Source organism: Hyperoodon ampullatus (genome assembly GCF_949752795.1).
Source record: "Hyperoodon ampullatus genome assembly, chromosome: 1".
Lineage (NCBI taxonomy): Eukaryota > Metazoa > Chordata > Mammalia > Artiodactyla > Ziphiidae > Hyperoodon > Hyperoodon ampullatus.
In genome coordinates, this window is record NC_136914.1 from 196,478,119 (window position 1) to 196,500,671 (window position 22,553).

At 36.4% G+C, this 22,553-nt stretch overlaps 2 protein-coding genes across 3 annotated transcripts in view; both read left to right on the top strand.

Annotated features, from left to right (window-relative positions):
- HELLS (helicase, lymphoid specific) overlaps nt 1-12,290 on the top strand; it is a gene marked incomplete at its 3' end in the record, with an annotated part of 34,801 nt that extends 22,511 nt beyond the window's left edge. For both annotated transcript variants that reach the window (XM_079717599.1, XM_079717600.1), the window contains exons 11-20: nt 244-405; nt 1,961-2,100; nt 2,200-2,338; nt 3,658-3,741; nt 3,825-3,944; nt 4,520-4,636; nt 4,992-5,151; nt 9,945-10,041; nt 10,123-10,199; nt 12,196-12,290. In XM_079717599.1, coding sequence (XP_079573725.1) covers nt 244-405; nt 1,961-2,100; nt 2,200-2,338; nt 3,658-3,741; nt 3,825-3,944; nt 4,520-4,636; nt 4,992-5,151; nt 9,945-10,041; nt 10,123-10,199; nt 12,196-12,290 — 1,191 coding nt within the window. The remainder of the gene's footprint in view (nt 1-243; nt 406-1,960; nt 2,101-2,199; nt 2,339-3,657; nt 3,742-3,824; nt 3,945-4,519; nt 4,637-4,991; nt 5,152-9,944; nt 10,042-10,122; nt 10,200-12,195) is intronic.
- A 7,540-nt stretch (nt 12,291-19,830) lies between these two features.
- Nucleotides 19,831-22,553, top strand: part of LOC307058416 (cytochrome P450 2C18-like) — a gene marked incomplete at both ends in the record, with an annotated part of 56,118 nt that continues 53,395 nt past the window's right edge. Inside the window, 1 exon segment of the mRNA XM_079711865.1 lies at nt 19,831-19,867. Coding sequence (XP_079567991.1) covers nt 19,831-19,867 — 37 coding nt within the window.

Below are 22,553 nucleotides of genomic sequence, written 5' to 3' on the forward strand. Positions count from 1 at the left end.
ACTAGAATTTTTTAAAAATTAATAAGTTGTGAAATGTTACAGATAAACGCTATGAGTTTGTCATTTGGTGGTTTTTGGTCTGGAAAATTTCAAGGAAATATTTATATATCACCTTTTGAGATGTGATAGTTTTATATAGGAAGATAAGAGGAAGAAGGGGTAAAAGGGTATTTTGGGAGAGTATTCCTTGAAAATACAAAAATGTTTAATATTTATATATGTTTATTCATGTTTAAATTTTAGATTTTAACACCTTTCTTATTGAGAAGACTAAAATCTGATGTTGCCCTTGAAGTTCCTCCTAAACGAGAAGTAGTTGTTTATGCACCACTTTCAAAGAAACAAGAGATCTTTTACACAGCCATTGTGAACCGTACAATTGCAAACATGTTTGGATCCAGCGAGGTAGAGTGTGGATTTGAAATAACCTACCTGTAAATGACAGTTGGCATAGAAAATTTCATGGTTGATTTCAGTCTTATATAAGGCTCATCACCTGTTTTCCTGACTCGTTGAGGGTGAATTTCTAACTGGAGTATAAGGCATAAGGCCAATAGCAAAAATTGTCTCCTAGTAATTCTGTGGTCCTACTAAAAATTCAAGTGATGGTTCCTGCATTAATTGCTTTATAGTCCTCTGAAATACTGTCTGGGGATGGACTTGGAAATACATTTGAACAAGCACACAATATACTAAGGGCTTGCCAACTAGACCAGTCACCCCAAATATACAATCCCTTTACAGGAGGTTGTTGGTAGCCAAAAAATTTAATAAAATCCTCTATTTGAAAGAAATATCTTTTTTAGTTACCCACCATATTACAAGAAATTGAATTGGAATGTGATTATCTTATCACTGAAGATTAGAAGACCCTTAAATTTTGTTCAGATGTCCAGGTTTTTGACTGTTTGCCATGGACCTGTGTATTTCTTTTCAAAGTATTTATGATTATGCATGTCTGTTTTTGTACAACCATTAGACTGTTATCCCATTTTCATTTTAATTAAAGGGAATCTCTGCCTTTTTAACTGTTAGAAAATTAAAGTAGTTGCCTGTTGGGAGGAATTTCATTGCAGTATTATACCAATCCAAAGAAATAACCTCTGTAGTGCAGATATGTGGAGCCTCATTTCAGCCCAAAGCTATTAAATTCCTTTATATAAGTTCAGAAGTTTTATCCATCCTTAATTTTTTCCATTGAGATATGGATGCATTAACTCTGATTCCAGATATTGTCATCAGTGTTAAAACAATTAAATTTCACAGGATAAAATTTACATTTGGCTATAGTTTATGGATCCTTGATTTTGTGCCTTTGGAAATTATTAAACTTGATGATGACAGACAAAATTTTTTTTTTCTTTATATGTTAAAACATTTTGTACATAAAAATATTAATACCCTACTTTGTGTGTGTGTGTGTGTATAGAATTTAAGAGTACAGCTTTTTTTTTTAACTTTTTTTTAACATCTTTATTGGAGTATAATTGCTTTACAATGGTGTGTTAGTTTCTGCTGTATAACAAAGTGAATCAGCTATATGTATACATATATCCCCATATCCCCTCCCTCTTGCGTCTCCCTCCCTATCCCACCCCTCTAGGTGGTCACAAAGCACCAAGCTGATCTCCCTGTGCTATGCAGCTGCTTCCCACTAGCTATCTGTTTTACATTTGTTAGTGTATATATGTCAATGCCACTCTCTCAATTCGTCCCAGCTTACCCTTCCCCCTCCCCGTGTCCTCAAGTCCATTCTCTACGTCTGCGTCTTATTCCTGTCCTGCCCCTAGGTTCATCAGAACCTTTTTTTTTTAGATTCCATATATATGTGTGTTAGCATATGGTATTTGTTTTTCTCTTTCTGACTTACCTTAGTCTGTGTGACAGACTCTAGGTCCATCCACCTCACTATAAATAAGAGTATAGCTTTTTAAAAAGATATTTCTTTAATTTGTTTTAGAAAGAAACAGTTGAGCTGAGTCCCACTGGACGACCAAAACGGCGAACTAGAAAGTCAATAGATTACAGCAAAATAGATGATTTCCCTAATGAATTGGAAAAACTTATCAGCCAAATACAGCCAGAGGTAGACCGAGAAAGGTGTGAGTTTAAAAATAAATTTAAGTATTCTTTAAACTGTGATTTTTTTTCTTTTCTTTTTTTTTAATGTCTCATTCATGGATTATATATTTTGTGCAGAGCTGTTGTGGAAACAAATATCCCTATAGAATCTGAAGTTAATCTGAAGCTGCAGAATATAATGATGCTACTTCGTAAGTGCTGTAATCATCCATATTTGATTGAGTACCCTATAGACCCGGTCACACAAGAGTTTAAGGTGAATACTATTTAATAATATACTGTTTTGATTTCTGTAACTTTTCATGTTGGGTGAAAGTGTCATTTTTTATTATTATTACTTACAGTAAATACTGTTATGTTATATGAAGATTGTTTTCTCCCCCCAAATTCAGAGAATTTTATGAATGTTAGAATAAAGGTGGTTTTCTACATGTAAGCTAACTAATATTTTTATTTATATATTTTATGTAAACAGCTAGGAATCCTCCTAAATTTAGAGTGATACTGGAAGTAGAAGTTTTTAAGTAACACAGTTGATTTCCACCCTGTGATTTAGTTGCTGTCTATTTTGGAAATTGTTGTCACCTTTTCAGTATTCCTTTTAATTAGTATTCAGCTTGTCAAAATCAGTCTGGCTGCTCATTGCTTAAATCTCAACAGATAGCCATAGAAGAGAGCAAAAAGTTATGTTGATTTGTGAGCTTTCAGATTAAATCAATGAAATTGCTTTCTTGGGCAGTTGATGGAAAAACAACCTAGTAGTAAAGGAAATCAGTTCTTAGTAACCCTCAATAACCCTGTTGTGTACTAGTTTATAGCAGGGTTCCTTACCCTTGTCAATATTGACATTTTGGGCCAGATAATTCTTTGTTAAGGAAGTGCTGTCTTGTGGACTACAGGCCATTTGTCCAGCATCTCTAGTCTCTAGCCACTAGATGCCAAAATATTTCCCTCCCCCAGTTGTGTCAACATAAAGTATCTTCCAGGCACTGCCAAATATACCCTGGGGGTGGAAGGCAAAACTGCCCCTATTTGAGAACCACTGCTTTAAAGCTTTTCATTGAGTAAGGAAGAAGATAATCTCTGAAGGTAATTAATAGTCACCAGAAGGTTAAAAATTTCATCTTGGATACTTAGGTTGCTTATAAGCTCTTATACTTTCTTTAATTTCTACTGAGAGTTTTAGCAGTAATTTTCATACGCATCTGGTTGAAAGTGTACTCAGTTATAAAGAATAAACCTCAACATTAAGTAAGTTTGAACTTAATGTTCTGTTATACAAAGTTTTGGGGAGAGGTGTGGGGAGGATAGATTATACACTTAAACTGAATTTTGTTTTTTGTGAAATCACTGGTTTTAAGTTGTAGAGTATGTCTTTCCTTGAGTATGTCTTTCCTTTTCCTTTTTTATCTTCTGATAAAAAAGATCAAATAACAAGGTCAATCTAAAAAGTTTTATAGGGACTTACTTGTCATTGAAAATTAAACTGTTAACATGGTTTTTATTTTGACAAAAACAGATTATTAGTAGTTGTTGTGAACAATTTCTTTTTTCCTTTCTTTGCCCACTTTTAAGATTGATGAAGAGTTGGTAACAAATTCTGGGAAATTCTTAATTTTGGATCGAATGCTGCCAGAACTAAAAACCAGAGGTCATAAGGTATGGTACTTTTGATTGGATTTTTGGTTGTTTAATTATTCTTCATTAATCAGTATAGATACTAAGATATATTTAAATTTCAGGTGCTGCTTTTTTCACAAATGACAAGAATGTTGGACATTTTGATTGATTACTGTGACTTTAGAAATTTCAACTTTAGCAGGCTTGATGGATCCATGACTTATTCAGAGAGAGAAAAAAATGTAAGACTGCTTATGTCATACATACTTAATTCTTTTTTGTAACTCCTGTCTTGATTTCTGAAGTAATGTTCAAAATTGACCTAGGGACTTCCCTGGCGGTCCAGTTGTTAAGACTGCACTTCCATTGCAGGGGGCACAGGTTCAATTGGGGAACTAAGATCCGGCATCGCACATGGCACGGCCCCCCCAAAAAAAGGACCTACATCCTAGGGCCTCTGGTTTATTGCCACAACCTGGGCAATAGGCATGATCATGATTTTTTGTTTCATGGGAGTTGAGTCTGATAATTTTATCTCTTTCCACCAAATTGGTCATTTTCAACTTTATGGCTGCTGTGGCTTTCAGTATTTATTTATCCCACATCAAAAGTCCTATGGATGCTTAAGAACTCACACCCAGCTTGAAGAGTGCTGGCTTATTATATCCCTTGGGACACCACTGCCTTCCCCCTTCCTTTTCTGGTAAACAAACGGTTATAAGATAGCTGCTTAATATGCAGCTCTATATCCACATTCCAGGCAGGAACAGTTTCTTTCTTTCTTAATTCCTTATGTTTATATCCCTTTTGCTTTTAGATGCACAGCTTCAACACAGATCCAGATGTTTTTATCTTTTTAGTGAGTACACGAGCCGGTGGTCTGGGCATTAATTTGACTGCAGCAGATACTGTTATCATTTATGATAGTGATTGGGTAAGTTGGAAGTGTAGCAATATACTGATATATTTCCATTCTGAATTTTTAATCTTTTGTTGTACACTTTGTAATTTCATTTTTCTGTTTTGAAAAGGTATCCACTTTAAGATGAAAATCTTTTCTTTGTCAAGTGTCCAGTGTGTAAAGACTTGAACCTACTTTATCATTGAAGTCACTCTAGAAGTCTAAATTGAGTTAAGGCACTTAAACAGTACCTTAACTCAATTTTAATCAGAATCTTTTTAAACAAAGATTCTGATTGGATCATGCTTATTGACTTTACCCACATAGTATGAGTTTAAATAATTTTAACCTTAAACTGTTAAATGTTATTTTTCTTTTTAACTTTAAGAACCCCCAGTCTGATCTTCAGGCCCAGGATAGATGTCATAGAATTGGTCAGACAAAGCCAGTTGTTGTATATCGTCTTGTTACAGCAAATACTATTGATCAGAAAATTGTGGAAAGAGCAGCTGCTAAAAGAAAACTGGAAAAGTTGATCATCCACAAAAGTAAATAACATTTTGTAGTACTTTTTTGCTTAAGTTGTCTATTGTGTGTTGTGAATTTTTGTTATTGTTGTTACTTTCTTTATAAAAGAAATAGGGGCTTCCCTAGTGGTGCAGTGGTTGAGAGTCCGCCTGCCGATGCAGGGGACATGGGTTCGTGCCCCAGTCCGGGAAGATCCTGCATGCCGTGGAGCAGCTGGGCCCGTGAGCCATGGCCGCTGGGCCTGCGCGTCCGGAGCCTGTGCTCTGCAACGGGAGAGGCCACAACAGTGAGAGGCCCGCGTACCGCAAAAAAAAAAAAAAGAAAAGAAAGAAATCAGTGCAGGATTTAAATAGGCAGTGGGGAATTTGGAGCTGTGAAGACCTAAGCTGGGTTGGTGTGACCATAGACATGATGGAAAATACTATTGTCTAAAATGAGGAGCGATGGGGCAGTGAAGAGTATCATGTATACTTTTAAAGTGCCATATCTTAAACTGTCATGGGGATTGACATGATGTTACTGATTATTCTTTTTTTTCATTAAAAAAAAAAAACCTTTTATTGAAGTATAGTTGGTTTCTAATGTTATATTAGTTTCAGGTGTACAACAGTGATTCACAATTTTTATAGCTTATACTCCATTTAAAGTTATTAAAAAATAATGACTATTTTTATAAAGTCATTATCTGTGCTGTATAATATCTCCTTATTGCTTATTTATTTTATACATAGCAGTTTATATCTCTTAATCCTCTACCCCTACCTTGCCCCCACTTCTCCCCACTAACCACTAGTTTTTTTCCTATATCTCTGAGTCTGTTTTGTTATTCATCTGTTTTATTTTATTTTATTTTTATTTTATTTTATAATTTACTTTTAATTTATTTAACTGTGATATAACTTTCTTTTCTTTTTTACATCTTTATTGGAGTATAATTGCTTTACAATGGTGTCATCTGTTTTATTTTTAAGATTCCACATATAAGTGATAACATACAGTATTTGTCTTTCTCTGTCTGACTTATTTCACTAAGCATAATAACCTCTAGGTTCATGCACGTTTCAGATGGCAGAATTTCATTCTTTTTTATGACGAATAATATTCCATTTTGTATTTTTCTTTAACCATTCATCTTTACCCATTCATCTGTTGATGGACACTTAGGTTGTTTCCATATCTTGGCTATTGTAAATAATGCTATTGTGAACATTGGGATGCATGTATCTTTTCAAATTATTATTTTTGTTTTCTTTGGATATATACCCAGGAGTGGAATTGCTGGATCATATGGTAGTTCTATTTTTAGTTTTTTTGAGGAACCTTTGTACTGTTTTCCCACCATTCCCACCAACAGCATACTAGGGTTCCCTTTTCTCCACATCGTTGCCAACATTTGTTATTTGTAGACTTTTTGATGATAGCCATTCTGACAGGTGTGAAGTGATAGCTCATTGTGGTTTTGATTTGGATTTCTCTGATGGATAGTGATATTGAGCATCTTTTCATGTGCCTGTTGGCCATCTATAGATGTTCTTTGGAAAAATGTCTATTCAGGTCTGCCAGGTTTTTAATCAGTTGTTTGGGGTTTTTGATATTGAGTTGTATGAGCTGTTTATAATATTTTGGATATTAACCCCTTATCAGACATAGAGTTTGCAAATATTTTTTCCCATTCAGTAGGTTGCCTTCTCATTTTATTGATGGTTTCCTTACTGTACAAAACATTTATGTCTGACTAGGTTACATTTGTTTATTTTTTTGCTTTTGTTTCCCTTGCCTGAGGAGACAGATCTAAAAAACACTGCTAGGACCAATGTCAAAGAATATATTGCCTGTAGTTTCTTGTAGGAGTTTTATGGTTTCAGGTCTTAGTTTAGGTCTTTAATTCATTTTGAGTTTATTTTTGTTTATGGTGGAGAAAATGTGCTAGTTTCATTCTTTTATATGTAGCTATCCAGTTTTTTGAAGAGACTGTCTTTTCTTCATTGTATGTTTTTGCCTACTTTTCATAGATTATTTGAACGTAAGTGCTGTGGGTTTATTTCTGTGCTCTCTATTCTATTCCATTGATCTATGTGTGTGTTTTTATGCAAGTACCATGCTGTTTTGATTACTGTAGCTTTGTAGCATAGTCTGAAGTCAGGGAGCGTGATTCCTCCAGCTTTGGTCTTTTTTCTCAAGATTGCTTTTGTTTTGGAGGGGTCTTTTGTGGTTCCATACAAATGTTGGGATTACTTGTCCAGTTTTGTGAAAAATGCCATGAGTATTTTGGTAGAGATTGCATGAAATCTGTAGATTGCTTTGGGTAGTATGGACATTTTAACAATATTCTTCCAATGCTTCTTTCACCTCCTTGGTTAAGTTTACTCTTAGATATTTCATTCTTGATGGGATTGTTTTTTTACTTCTGCTTTCTGATAGTTAATTATTAGTGTATAGAAATGCAACAGATTTCTGTATATTAATTAATCTTGTATCCTGAAACTTTGCTGAATTCATTTACTAGCTCTAACAGTTTTTTGTGGAGACTTTAGTTTTTTTCTTGATATAGTATTGTGTCATCGCAAATAGTGATAGTTGTACTTCTTCCCTTCCAATTTGGATGCCTTTTATTTCTTTTTCTTGTCTGATTGCCGAGGCTGGAACTTCCGATACTGTGTAAATAGAAGTGACTAGAGTAGCCGTCCTTGTCTTGCTCCTGATTTTATAGGAAAAGCTTTCAGCTTTTCACTGTTGAGTATGATGTTATTGTTAATGTTTATCCTTTTTTTAATAAATTTATTTATTTTTGGCTGCGTTGGGTCTTAGTTGCTGCACGTGGGCTTTATCTAGTTGCGGCGAGCAAGGACTGCTCTTTGTTGCGGTGCACAGGCTTCTCAATGCGGTGGCTTCTCTTGTTGCAGAGCACAGGCTCTAGGCGCGGGCTTCAGTAGTTGTGGCTCGTGGGCTCTAGAGCACAGGCTCAGTAGTTGTGGCGTATGGGCTTAGTTGCTCCGCGGCATGTGGGATCTTCCCAGACCAGGGCTCAAACCCGTGTCCCCTGCATTGGCAGGTGGATTCTTAGCCACTGCGCCATCAGGGAAGCCACTACTGTTTATTCTTTTTTTTTTTTTCTTTTGTGGTATGCGGGCTTCTCAGTGCTGTGGCCTCTCCCGTTGCGGAGCACAGGCTCCGGCCACACAGGCTCAGTGGCCACGGCTCATGGGCCCAGCCGCTCCGCGGCATGTGGGATCTTCCCAGACCGGGGCACGAACCCATGTCCCCAGCATCGGCAGGTGGACTCTCAACCACTGTGCCACCAGGGAAGCCCTACTGTTTATTCTTGATAAGAGATTTGTGTGCCAAAATGCTTTAAGAAAACTTCCAAGCCTCTTCTTGCAAGTAAAATATATTAAATATTAGAATATTAAAGGTATATTGAAGTAGTGCTACAATAAAATCTGTTTACTTTATTGAACCTACTATTTCAAAAATATTTGACTCCAGTATGCCCTTTTCATAGTTTCAATAATAGAATATTAAAACACAGTATTTTTTTTTTTTAATCTAGAAAAGATTTGGAGGATAGGGAAAGTGAAGTGGGTGACGCATTGGCATTTTATGTTCTGTTCCCTGATATTCCTTGGAGTTCTGCTTTTATTTATTCAATATAAAATTGTTTGGATAAATGGCTTGATGGCTGCCTTAAGAAAAGCTGAAAATCATCTTATATAAGTTTTGAAGCCTAGAAAAATCATAATAATGTTGAAAATTGTTATCAATTTATTTTATGCTACTTTTCTACTTGCAAACACTTTCTCCACTATATCTGATTTTGAGGGAAATTGTGGATTAGGCTTTAGACCTCTTTAATTTGATTTGTGGAGCATTCAGATTGCAGTTAGAATTTCCATTGGAGGAAAAAGGAACTTGGTCCTAATAAGATGTTGTGCAAATTAAAAATTTTTCACCTGTGCTGCTTTTAGGGACTTGCATTATGAAATAAATTCTGTTTTGTTTTGAATTTAGTTTAAATTAGGTACAGTTTATAGTTTTATTTCCCCAAGTTTTACTTTTAGTAATTTTAGAGATTAATTTCAGAGAACAATTTGAAAGGAATTTTTTAAATGCTGACAATGTTTTATTGAGCTATAATATACATACAGTAAAATTCCCAGCTAAGTGTACAGCTTGATGCCTATAACAAGTGTATATACTCAATTAATTATTATCCAGATCGAGGTAGTGGACATTTCCAACATCTGAGAAAGTTTCCCTTTCTAGTCATTTCCGAGGCTCCCTTACCCCTCACTAGAAGGCAACCACTATTCCAATTTTTGTCATATAGGTTAGTTTTTCCTTTAACTTCATACCTGGATTCATTGGTATGTATTCTTTTTTTGCCTAGCTACTTACATTCGACATAATATTTTGAGATTCATCAATGTTGTGTGTGTTAGAAGTTTGCAATTTAAACCAAAAAGTTGCTGAATAATTCATCCATTCTTTTGTTGATTGATGTTTGAATTGTTTACAGATTTTGGTTCTTATGCATAAGCTCCTCTTATACAAATATTTATGGACATATGTATGTATTTGTTCTTGGTCTTAGAGTGGGTGTATGTTTAGCTATAGAAAACTATCAAACTTTTCCCCAACCATTTTACACTTCCACCAGCCAAGTATGATTAATTGCAGTTGCTTTTCTTTTTTTACCAACACTTGGTTTGTCTGTCCTTTTTAATGTAAGGCATTCTTATTGGTTTGTAATGTATTGTATTTTGGTTTTAAAGGCAATTTTGAATGTTTTGAATTTCTTGAAAATTTTTTCTAGATCATTTCAAAGGTGGTCGATCTGGCTTAAATCAATCTAAGAACTTTTTAGACCCTAAGGAATTAATGGAATTATTAAAATCTAGAGATTATGAAAGGTAAGATTGTTTTAATTTTAGAAAAATATAATGCATAGTTTTGATTTATCATATAGATGTGAATATCTTGTTTCCTTATAGGGAAGTAAAAGGATCAAGAGAGAAGGTCATTAGTGATAAAGATCTGGAGTTGTTGTTAGATCGAAGTGATCTCCTTGGTAAGTATCTCTCATGGTTTTACTTATTATTTTTATGGAAACTTTGAAACATACACATAAGTAGAGAGAATAGTATAATATACCTCTGTGGATAATTCATTCTGCTGTTAATAGTTTACAACATTTAGCCAATTTTATTTCATTGCCATTTTCTTTAATCAGAATGTTAAACTCATGACATTTTACCCATAGCCACTTTCTTAGGCATCTTTTACTGAGAAGAACATGTTTTTAAACATAGTCACTATGTCATTACATTTAAGAGAGTTGGCCCTGAAACCTTAATATCAGCTAATACCCAGTTCATATCCAGATTTCTCCAGTTGTCTCAAATCTTTTTACGGTTTGAATCAGGATCCAAATTTCATTGTTTGCTATATCTCTTTTCTTCTATATCACCCTCCTCACTTTTGTTTTTCCATGCCATCGATTTGTTGGAAAAACTGGGTTATTTGTCCAGTAAAATGACCTGCATTCCGGAATTGGCCGACTCTTCCCCCCCTTACCCATTGTTCTTTTTTTTTTTTTTAGTAAATTTTTTAATTTTTATTTTTATTTATTTTTGGCTGCATTGGGTCTTTGTTGCAGAGCACAGGCTCTAGGTGCTTGGGCTTAGTAGTTGTGGCTCGTGGGTTCTAGAGCGCAGGCTCAGTAGTTGTGGCGCATGGGCTTACTTGCTCTGCGGCATGTGGGATCTTCCCAGACCAGTGCTTGAACCCGCCTCCCCTGCGTTGACAGACAGATTCTTAACCACTGTGCTACCAAGGAAGTCCAGGAAAAGGATTCTTTTTTTTTGTTTTTTTTTTTTTTGTTGTTTTTTGTTTTTTTTTTTTTGCCGTACACGGGCCTCTCACCGTTGTGGTCTCTCCCATTGCAGAGCACAGGCTCCGGACGCGCAGGCTCAGCGGCCATGGCTCACGGGCCCAGTCGCTCCGCGGCATGTGGGATCTTCCCGGACCGGGGCATGAACCCGTGTCCCCTGCATCGGCAGGCAGACTCTCAACCACTGCGCCACCAGGGAAGCCCAGGAAAAGGATTCTTAAACAGGATACAAAACTCTCAAACTAAATGAAGAGATTAATAGATTTTATTAATTTAAAGATTTCTGTAAAAACAAACAATACCGTAAACAGATAAGAGACAAACCACAAATATTTGCAGCACACGGCACACAGGAAATGTTTATCATATATAAATAACTGAATATCAACAAGAAAACTGGACAACTTAAGAGCAGACAATTACGAGGAGAGAAAGAAACAGCCAGCAAACATAAAAAGATGCTTCAGGGCTTCCCTGGTGGTGCAGTGGTTGAGAGTCCGCCTGCCGATGCAGGGGACACGGGTTCGTGCCCCAGTCCGGGAAGATCCCACATGCCGCGGAGCAGCTGGGCCTGTGAGCCATGGCTGCTGAGCCTGCGCGTCCGGAGCCTGTGCTCCGCAATGGGAGAGGCCACAACAGTGAGAGGCCCACGTACAGCAAAAAAAAAAAAAAAAAAAAAAAAGATGCTTCAATCTCCCTAGAAATCAGAGAATGCAAATTAAAACCAGTAGTGATTTCATTCCAATAGCTATCATATTGACAAAAATGTAAAAATAGATTTCATATTAGCTATGGGAGTGTATAAGGATATGTTTTCATGGTGTTTTGCTTTCCTGCTTTTAAACTAACCATAATTGGGATTTTTAAAAAATATCTCTGAGAACATAATTCACATTGGTGTTGTTTATTGCTATGTATCTGTATATCTTAAATACAGCAGAAGTGATTTTGATGAGCAAACTGATGTTTCAGTTTGTTTGTTCCCTGGAGGCCAGTTCTAGTTTTAATAAGAGGAGTGTACTTTCTTGCTAAAGTGGCCCACATTTCTGTGGATTTTAAAATTTTGGACAGATGACTCACTTCTCATAAAAACATAGTGGACCTCTCTTTTAAGATTTCTTTTTAAGTTCTTATACTTAAAAAAAAAATACTTGTTTGTATATTTTTCTCTTAGATCAAATGAATGCCTCAGAACCAATTAAAGAGAAGATGGGGATTTTCAAGATACTAGAAAATTCTGAAGATTCCAGTCCTGAATGTTTGTTTTAAATTGGAGCTAAAAGAATGTCTTTAAAAAGTTCTTGTTTACATCTGGTGATCTGTATTGGTGTTAAAATCCAGATTTTTCACTCTACTTCTTTGATTATATCAGTTTACATTATATAACTTGTACCATTGCTTAAGTTTCTGAGCCTTATTAAGAGCAAAGACATATTCATAGTAAGTTTCAGTTAATTTTTCAGACTCGATAGTACTCTTGGGTATAGGCTGATGTGTCCTTAACCACTGCCAGATTTATACAGTCTTCCTGTGGAAGTTTAATGTCTTTCCCCCACCCTCCTTTTTAGCAGTACAGTTCATGGGTTTTTGGTACTTCAGTTATGGAGTAGGCTTTGGATGGGGGAAAGATTGGGATTATACTGTCTATTGTTTAAATAAGAAATGCTTTGATTTTTAGGGTCTCTTTCTATAAAATAGTTTGCCAAATAAATGTTTGTTATAAGATGATCTCATCAGATTATTTTTCAGATAAATAATGGCTCAGGTGAAATAATAGCAAAAGTCTTGACTGGCATTGCAATTCAACATTATGGTAACTCTTGTTTCATTCATTAGTACTATACACATATGTCATATAAAGATTTCAACTGGACCTTGGATCACTGCAGAGAAGGCTCTGGAAGAAATTATAGGTTCTTGACAGAAGACCAGAAATTGGAAGTGGCAGTGTACCATGCAAAACAAGAACAGAACAAGAGAAAAGGGACCCTGAAAATTTATAGCAGGGAGGGGTTAAAATAAGACTTAGGAATATAAGTAACACAAGAGCCATAACAGAGGAGCAGAATGGGAACCATTTAGGCCCTGTATGTATATGAAAACTGAATGCTCCCTGAACCATACATTTTTGTGTAGGTTGTTATTCTTGCTGCCATGTATATTCAAATGTAGATGAGATTCTCTCTGCCTTAGGGTAATGGAACCTAGGACTCACAAGAAAAACTATTTTGAGAGAATATTCAGCCAAAGGAAAGAATAGACTACAGAGTGGATTTTTTTCAAAGTGGAAATGTTTACCAATCGCTGACAAATCATCGTCGCAACCTTAGTTGGTTGCTTAGTAGTCATACTAGGTTTTCCTAATCCATTCTCTTACATTGAGCTCAAATGATTATTTCATGGGTTTATTTCTGTCCTCACATTTCTAATACCTCCTCCCTCTGGGCTTGCTCCCTGTCCACACAGAGAAAATAAAAATGATCAGAAAAGAACTTGCCACCACTGCATCTGTAAACCTACCAGCATCTGTGCCCACGTATCGTTTACTTTTATGGATATAGTCTGTCCTAGGAGAGCCAACAGAAGGGCCCCATTTCTTGTTTTACAGCAAACTCCTTGAAAAGTCTGTATTCACTGACTTGTTTCGCCTCCATTTTTTTCCTAAACCTATTCCAGTCAGATTTTCAAAGTTTCCAGTGACCTCTACGACCTCATTTACTTGAGCTTTCAGCAGCATTTCACATAGTTGTTTAATTTCCACTAAACCATTTCTTTAGTTTGCTAGGTTTTCAGCAAACACATTTGCCTGGTTCTTCCTACTTCTCTGGTTCTTTCTCAATCTCCTTTGCTATTTTTTTCTTACGTCTTTGACTCCTTAACATTAGAATCTCCCAAGTGGGCTCCCTTGACGGTCTTGTTGCTTTAAATGCCAACTATGTATTAAATTAAATGCCAACTATGTGGTGATGACTCAGGTTTATATCTCCAGCCAGAATCTTTCTCCTGAACTCACTTCCAACTGCCTACTTGATATTTTTACTTGGTTGCCTGATAAACGATCCCAAATCTGAACTGTTTGAACTTGTTCTCCAGCCTCTTGAGACTGTTACCACCCATGCGGTTATTTTTCAACTTCTGAAATCTTGTGTTGTCATCTCCTGTGTTTTCTGGGAGTTTAATGACTCTTTCATCCTTTTATTGTTACTGTAGTTTCCAGATTTTAGTTTAAGGGGCAAGAGGAACAGATGTATTCACTCCATGATATTGAAACAAATGATCCCTGATTCATCTGTATAAAAAGGTATTCTCAGACCAGGGTTTGTCTTCCCTCACTTTGTCAAATTGCCAAGAAAAATACTTCATTAGCTTTACTGTTCGGTGAGTCATTCTTCTGTATTACAAGGCAGTTCCTGAATGTACTGAGAGGTATAGTGAAAGTGGTACTTGAACATTTCCAGGCAAGTATGTTTGATGGAATCTTTCACTGATGTCTTAGCAATTGTATTTGATTTTTTAGTCTTAGAACTTTGAAGTAATACTTTATGAAAAGCCTGAAGTGCACTAATGTTTATATTCAAAACATTAAATAAGTGTTTCTGGTTTTAAATTCTATACTCTTACTTCATAAGACTGTTTTGGTTTTGAGTTTTTTAAGTTAATGCTTCTTAAGTTTTTATGATTCTATTTGCTGTATTCAGTACATCTTCACAAATAACATACTATGTATTAATACTTTATCATTGATTATGGTTATAAAAATCAAGCCTAAGGAATCATATTTATGAGTAAAATTAAAGATATCTTTTGGTCTTTATTTCTTTGGAATCACTTATTGTTATCACTTGGTTTACAACCATTGCTACATTCAGAGAAGAGGTAACTTGTCGAAATCTAGTGAAGCTTATCTTTCCATTATATACATTTTACATCTCTAACTTAGGTAATGATTTTAACTCTAAACAGGTTTGATTAAAAGTTGAAATGACTTTTAAAGTGAATTATAAAAACAAATTTTTACATTTTTTAAAATTTTATTTATTTTTTGTGTGTGTGGTACGCGGGCCTCTCACTGTTGTGGCCTCTCCCGTTGTGGAGCACAGGCTCTGGACGCGGAGGCCCAGCAGCCATGGCTCACGGGCCCAGCCGCTCCGCGGCATGTGGGATCTTCCCGGACCGGGGCACGGACCCGTGTCCCCTGCATCGACAGGCGGACTCTCAACCACTGCGCCACCAGGGAAGCCCAATTTTTACATTTTTATTTCTGGCTTAGAGGTGGCAAACAGCTTAAAATACAACGTTGTAATGTAGTCCTATGGTGCATATCTAGGACATGAGTTTGACAACAGCACCAAGCAAATGGCAGCCAGATGCAATAAAAATACTGTCTCTCTTAGGTGTTACTTGGTACCAATATAATTGGAAAGTATGAACACTCACAGGTAGCTGTACTTGATCGTATAGTAGTTGGTCATTCATGTGATCTATAGTGTACTTGTTATACATTTTGTTTAGATCTGATTGAAATGAATACACATTTAAAACTCAAATTCCTGAGCTATGTCCACAGGTTCCAGTGGAGAAACGCAGCCCTAAAGGATAAGTTAATTTGCCCATAATTTTTCCTGATCTCCCTTTCACAAATCTATCTCTTCCAGTCAGATCAATCTACAGATCAGCCCCCAAGTCCCATCTCTGGGTCTTTTTTATTTCTTCCTGAGTCTTAACTACTTTTTAGATTCCTCTATATCATTAACTGTTTGCTTAAATGTCACCACCTGAAGAGCTTTTTGATAGTGGGGGGATTGTGTGAGCTGTTCCTCTTTTCTAAAGTATTTCAGGATGTTTATAAAATAATGTGTGCCTGCTTTTTCATTTTCAGTACTCACCACCACCTCCAACACCTATACAATTAAGGTGCTCAGATGAACATTTCATTTCTTCTTAGCTTTAAAAAGTTATTTAAAGAAATATAAAAATAGCACAGTTATAGAAACATGGCAAGTTTCATTTTCACTTTTTATTGAGATATAACATCTCAATAAAGAAATCTTATACTCAGTTTGGTGTATCCACACTTGCCACACTTGCCAATCTGTCAGCCTCTCATCGTCTCCACAAGTTTGGGTACTTTATCTGTTTTGTTGACTACATAAGAGAGCGTGTTGGAAACATGAAGCAGGAATAAAGTTAGAATCATCCAGTGAACACACTGGATAAAGAAATACTGTTACCTAGAATTAAAGAAAGATGAAAGACCTCAGATTAGATTATCAAGCGCTAAACAGAAAAGATAAGGAAAACTATACTCCCGGATTCATTATAGATAAAATAACATCAAATGCAAAGAGTCTTCTAAAACCAGATCACTCACAAAGGAACAAAGATCAGGTGGACAGCAGATACGTTATTTTAACAGTAAAAATAAGACTTAAAAATTTCAATGTGTTGAAAAAAAATCCCAACCTAGAATCACATCTATTTAAATGTGAGGGAACAGTGAAGATATTTCAAGGCATACAAGTTTTGCCATGCAAAAAAGTGAAGTGAAACCAGCCTAACATAGAACCCACATTTCTGACATGGCTCATTAGTACCTCACTGAGGATCACCCTAATTCAGTAAGTACTTCAAAATGTAGCCCATTAAAAAGATTTTTTTTGTTGTTGAAGTATAGTTGATTTATCAAAAAAACACAATCAAAAAGTGGGCAGAAGATCTGAATAGCCATTTCTCCAAAGAAGACACAGATGGCCAACAAGCACATGAAAAAGTGCTCAACATCGCTAATTAGAGAAATGCAAATCAAAACTACAATGAGGTATCACCTCCAGTCAGAATCATCAAAAAGTCTACAAATAATAAATGCTGGAGAGGGTGTAGAGAAAAGGGAACCCTCCTACACTGTTGGTGGGAATGTAAATTGGTACAACCACTATGGAGAACAGTATGGAGGTTCCTTAAAAAACTAAAAATAGAACTACCATATGATCCTGCAATCCCACTCCTGGACATATATCCAGTGAAAGCTATAACTTGAAAAGATAAATGCACCCCTATGTTCATAGCAGTACTATTTATAATAGCCAATACCTAAATGTCCATGGACAGATGAATGGATAAAGAAGATACACACACACACACACACACACACACACACAGGAATACTACTCAGTCGTCAAAAAGAACAAAATGCCATTTGCAGCAACGTGGGTGGACCTAGAGATTATACCAAAAGAAGTAAGCCAAAGACAAATCATATGATATCATGTATGTGGCATCTAAAATATGGTAAAATGAACCTATCTATGAAACAGAAACAGACTCAGAGAGAACAGACTTGTGGTTGCCAAGGGGAAGGGGGTTGGGGAGGGATGAAGTGGGAGGTTGGGGTCAGATGTAAGTTAATATATACAGAATGGATACACAACAAAGTCCTACTGTGTCGCACAGAGATTTATATTCAGTATCCTATGATAAACCATAATGGAAAATATAAAAAACCAGAATGTATATATATGTATAACTGAATCACTTTGCTGTACAGCAGAAATTAACACAACATTGTAAATCAACTATACTTCAATTTAAAAAATTAAAAAAACAAACAAACATAGCCTTCACCCCTTGTGTGGTGCAGATCTTGGTTTTGATTTCTCATGGGTGACCTTTTTCTCCATACCCAAGGTCCTGCCTGGACTGACAGTGAATGTCTTCACTTTCCTACATTGGTGGATAGAATTCTTTTAATCTTTTTTTTAATAGAATGAAGCAGTCTTGTGAACATCCAGGTCTTATGTAGTTGCTTCAAAACTTAATGCCCCATTTTGAGGCAATAATTCTGTTCTGTCCTTGGGCTTATGAGTCAATTCTGTACTCCACTCTTTATCTTTTGGGTTCTGGCATCTGAATATTTGCCTTTCTTTCCTTTGATTTTGTATAAAAGTATTTTTGTAATATTTTATGCAGCATTTATATGTGTTTATAGTTGGTGGGGAGCCATTCACGTCAGCTCTGTCTACCATATTTCTTTGGGTTTATCTTGATATTCTTATTTTATGATTGTTGAAGTTGAATAGTTAGTGAATTTATTTCTTTTCAAGCGCTTGTAATCCAGTGATTACATGCAAAGCTGTACAATTTGTATATTGATAAATACTGGGCATTTAATGAGATTTACTTGCAAATAGTTGGGATTTTACTTTTAGAATCTTTTCACACCTATAATTATTAAAATTAGAATCTTTACTTTGAAAAAGATTCTAATTATTTAAATTAGAATGTTTTCACATCTTAATTATTTAAGATGTTTTAAAATATTTTGAACAGTACTGTCAAATGGTGGGTGGATTTTTTTTGGTTAGACTTTAAAAAATGAATTCTGACTTCATTGCACTGGGATCAGTGAATGTTGCTAGAATAACAATGTTGCTTTTGGTGGTCGATTAAGATATTCTTTGTGGCCCAGTAAGTAGTTAATTTTTGAGAGACCTTTGCTAGCACCTTTGTCCTGGAGCACATGTAAGGTCAGCTGCACCAAAAGCTTTCAAGTTTGGCTTAGCTGTTCCATTCTTTAATGAGGTTGACTGTCTATGCCCTATAAATTTTGCCTAACTACCCCCATTCTACTTGCATCACATCTAATTTCCCGTCAGCCAAAGAGAGTCACTGGGGCAAGCCCAGAATCATAGTTGGGGGGCACTGTAAAGTTATATGGCAAAGGTATGGGTACAGGGACGGATAAGGCTTTTATGCAAACCGCCACTGAGAATTATTTCTTACTCTCAAACGCAAGTAAATACAAAACCAGTTGGAGACAGTTGAAATTGTTTTTGGAAGCCTTGTGATATTTAGTTCTGCCCAGTCTTCAAAGCTTAGTTCAAATACCATTAATTTTCCTTGATTCCATTAATTTTTCTTGATTCTCACAACAAGGTATTTTCATCCCTTTCAGATTTCTACAGATCCTTCTACCTTTTTTAGGACACTCATTATTCAGTACCTTATAACTCTCCGAGAATATGCATTTTATTCTTAACTAGAGAATAATATCCCAAGGACCACTTTTTTTTTTTTCCTGAAAAATGTCCTTAATTCCTAATCCAGACCCTGGTATGCAGTAACTGTCCAATAAATATTTACTGAATAAACACAAGAATGAGCAAATGGAAGAAAGATTAAGCAAACCTTCAGAGAGGGTTTTTGGACATAAGAAAATCCCTTAAATCCTGTGAGAAGTCCTTGTAAGTTCTAATTATAATTCTTTTCTTCCTATAAGGAAAATGCTCAATTTCCAGTAATGTTAATTTACAACTGACCTTATTTGAAGTGTTTCTTTAAAGAGAAACAGACACAAATCACACCCAGACTGCCCAGTGACAATTTATTTCTCCTAAAAAGGTAGAATTCCATACTGTATATAAATGCATATGATGTTTGAATTATTAAGCTAATCTCATAGTAACTAGGTAGATTTCTGAAACCAAAGGGTTTTCTTCAATTGCCTGTAAAGATAATCTTACAATCCTTTAAAGTCTGGTGTTTGCAAAGAGCCAATTTCATCATTCAAAAGTGTCTACTTCTATGAAGTTCTAGAAGAGCTAAAACTAATGTATTGTGCTAGAAACCAGAGCAGTGGTTGCTTCTGAGGATGGGGATTGCCTGGAAAGGGGGTGAGGGAACTTTCCAGGGGAATGGAATTATTCTACATCTTGATAGTGTGTGGTTTACTCAGGTGTTGGTGTTTATCAAAACTGACTATACTGTATACTCAACTCTTATCAGAAGGCCCCAGTGTCCCCAAATGAGCAAGATGTTAAAGGCTATTTCCAAAAGCAAAGGTGTTTCAAGTACCTGAAAATAAACCTTTTCTCATGCCCATTCTGATTTAGACCAACCATATGTTTATACTTTCCCTTTTCTAGGCATAGCTGGGCTTTATGCTTTGCATTATGGTTACAATATTAATCTTGATAAAGATGATTTCTGATGACAAATAATAAAATATTTAAGACAAGACTGGTAAATGCATGTGCAGAAACTCTCCAGTCTTTAAAAAATCAAACCATTCTTTCCAAATAACTTTTTTCCCACTTCTTTCTAAACTAATACATGTTCTATGTTGATAGTGTCAAAACATCAGATACTTTTAAGAAAGAAAAGAAAGAAAAGGAAAAGAAAAATCACTTATGATTTCACCACCCAGTGACTACTGTTAAAAACCTGGGGGCTAATTCCTTCCCACACTTTTCTATGTGAACATATATGTGTTTACATGTTTTCTTTCAAATGGAAGTTCTCTGTATGTTCTTTTCAACATGTCTTTTTAGCTTGATACATACTGAACATTTTCGGCCAAGACTGTTCCTGACTGAGTAGAAAAGGGGTGAAGCCAGACTGGGACGTGGCGGGAAGGGAGTGAAGACACAAGGACTGGCCCTGAGGCGTCTCACCATCACTCTGCCCCTCCCTGTCGCCGTCTGCTTCTGCAGAGAGGGCTGTGCCTCCTGGGATGGGCGCCTGCAGTGCTGCCTGTCAGAGAAGGAAAAAGCCAACTTTCTTTCAGGGAATCCTGGCTGCACTGACCACAGGAAGCAAAAGGGAGCATGTGCAGAGGGAGATCTGCTTGCCCACAGTGTATTTTCAGCCAGCTTGGAAATACTTAAACCCTTTGTCAGGGAGATATGAAGCAGAGTTTTGCGTTACATGCTGTTATAATCATCTAAAGGGCAATGTTTGTTTGTTTTAACCAGCAAATTGCATGTTATCCTACTTCAGAAAAATTTTGTCAGAAGCCAGCTTGTAGACAAAGAAAAAATGCTATAGTGACCATTTAACGATAATGCCAGCTATCACGTGTGTATAGTGCTACCACGTGCCAGGCCCTGTTCCAAGACCTTTACCTACACTAAATCTTTCAATATAAATCGTTACAAGGGGGCTTCCCTGGTGGCGCAGTGGTTGAGAGTCCGCCTGCCGATGCAGGGGATGCGGGTTCGTGCCCCAGTTTGGGAAGATCCCACATGCCGCGGAGCGGCTAGGCCCGTGAGCCGTGGCCGCTGAGCCTGCGCGTCCGGAGCCTGTGCTCCTCAATGGGAGAGGCCACAACAGTGAGAGGCCCGCATACTGCAAAAAAAATAAAAATAAAAAATAAATCGTTACAAGGCCATCTGTTAGGGACACCTCCCTGTCAGAGTTCAAGTGACCAATCCAGTATGCTTTTTTTTCCTTTAAAAATTAAAGCTTATCAAATAACAGCAGAACTATTCTCTAATAGCTGCTTTTATTATGTATTTTAGGGAAAGATTATATAGGTTGGTGCCATCTTTTGCCAGATTTCTACTGTTATCAATTGCTTCCTGGTTTTTTTTCTACTTTTTTTCTCTGTGAATCTGTCCTCAGCTCTTCTTGCTTTAAAATAAATTGCCTTGGAGCTTGCATAACCTGTTAACTCTGTGTTTAGGCCTCCAGCTCAGCCACTGAATGGCTCCACTGGTCAGTGTGGCTTCTGACGTGTCCCTGAGCCCTTTCATCTTTCACTTGACAATGAATGGAAAAAGTTTTCTTGGTGGCTCCAGTCTTTCTCTCCAAAGAATATAAAAATTCCGCTGCAGACTTAGAATTACAATGTTTCAGTTGAGAAGGAACTTATTTAGGGATTAGCTAACTCAAAGATTTCCTGTTATTGATAGTAGTGGCTTAGTAAATACAAACTTGTTTTTGATTGATTATAACCATCTCATTCCATCAACAAACTCTTATTTGCCACAAGTTAGTGCCATGAAATTGAAAGAGGATCTCTCAATGTGCAAGCTGGCGGACAATCTCAGAATTTAGCCCTGAAATTTGTACTAAAAATGGTTATACGTGGCAATATACGAAAAGACCACAAGGTGGCATAATTTCCCCAATTAAAACTGACCTTCCCGGTTCTATTTCAGTCTTTCTATTTTACAAGGTTAAGATTTCCATTTTACTTATTTTATTTTGCCTGTTGAAAAAGGGAAAGAACAACAATTCACTAACTCCTGTATCTGTAACAGCAAGGGAGATTTCTAAGTTATTTCATTATGTTTTAAAGTAGAATCTTCTCTTTTTCTAATTATAAAAGTAACAATTTCAGAAAATTTGGAAAACACAGAAATCATGTTCCTTATCTCTTTCTATGTGCACAATTAAAAGCACACACATATTTACACTCTCAGGATCACATTGTATATAAAACCTAGCAAATTGTTTTTCCTAGTAAGAATATAAGATTTACAATTTATATCTATAATTATTTTCCAAGAATATTATTGAGTACATACTAAATTATTTTACAATATACATGGATCATTATTATTATTTTTGTGTGTGTGTGTGTGTGTGTGTGGTGCGCGGGTCTCTCACTGTTGTGGCCTCTCCCGTTGCGGAGCACAGGCTCCGGACGCGCAGGCCCAGTGGCCATGGCTCACGGGCCCAGCCGCTCCGCGGCATGTGGGATCCTCCCGGACCAGGGCACGAACCCATGTCCCCTGCATCGGCAGGCAGACT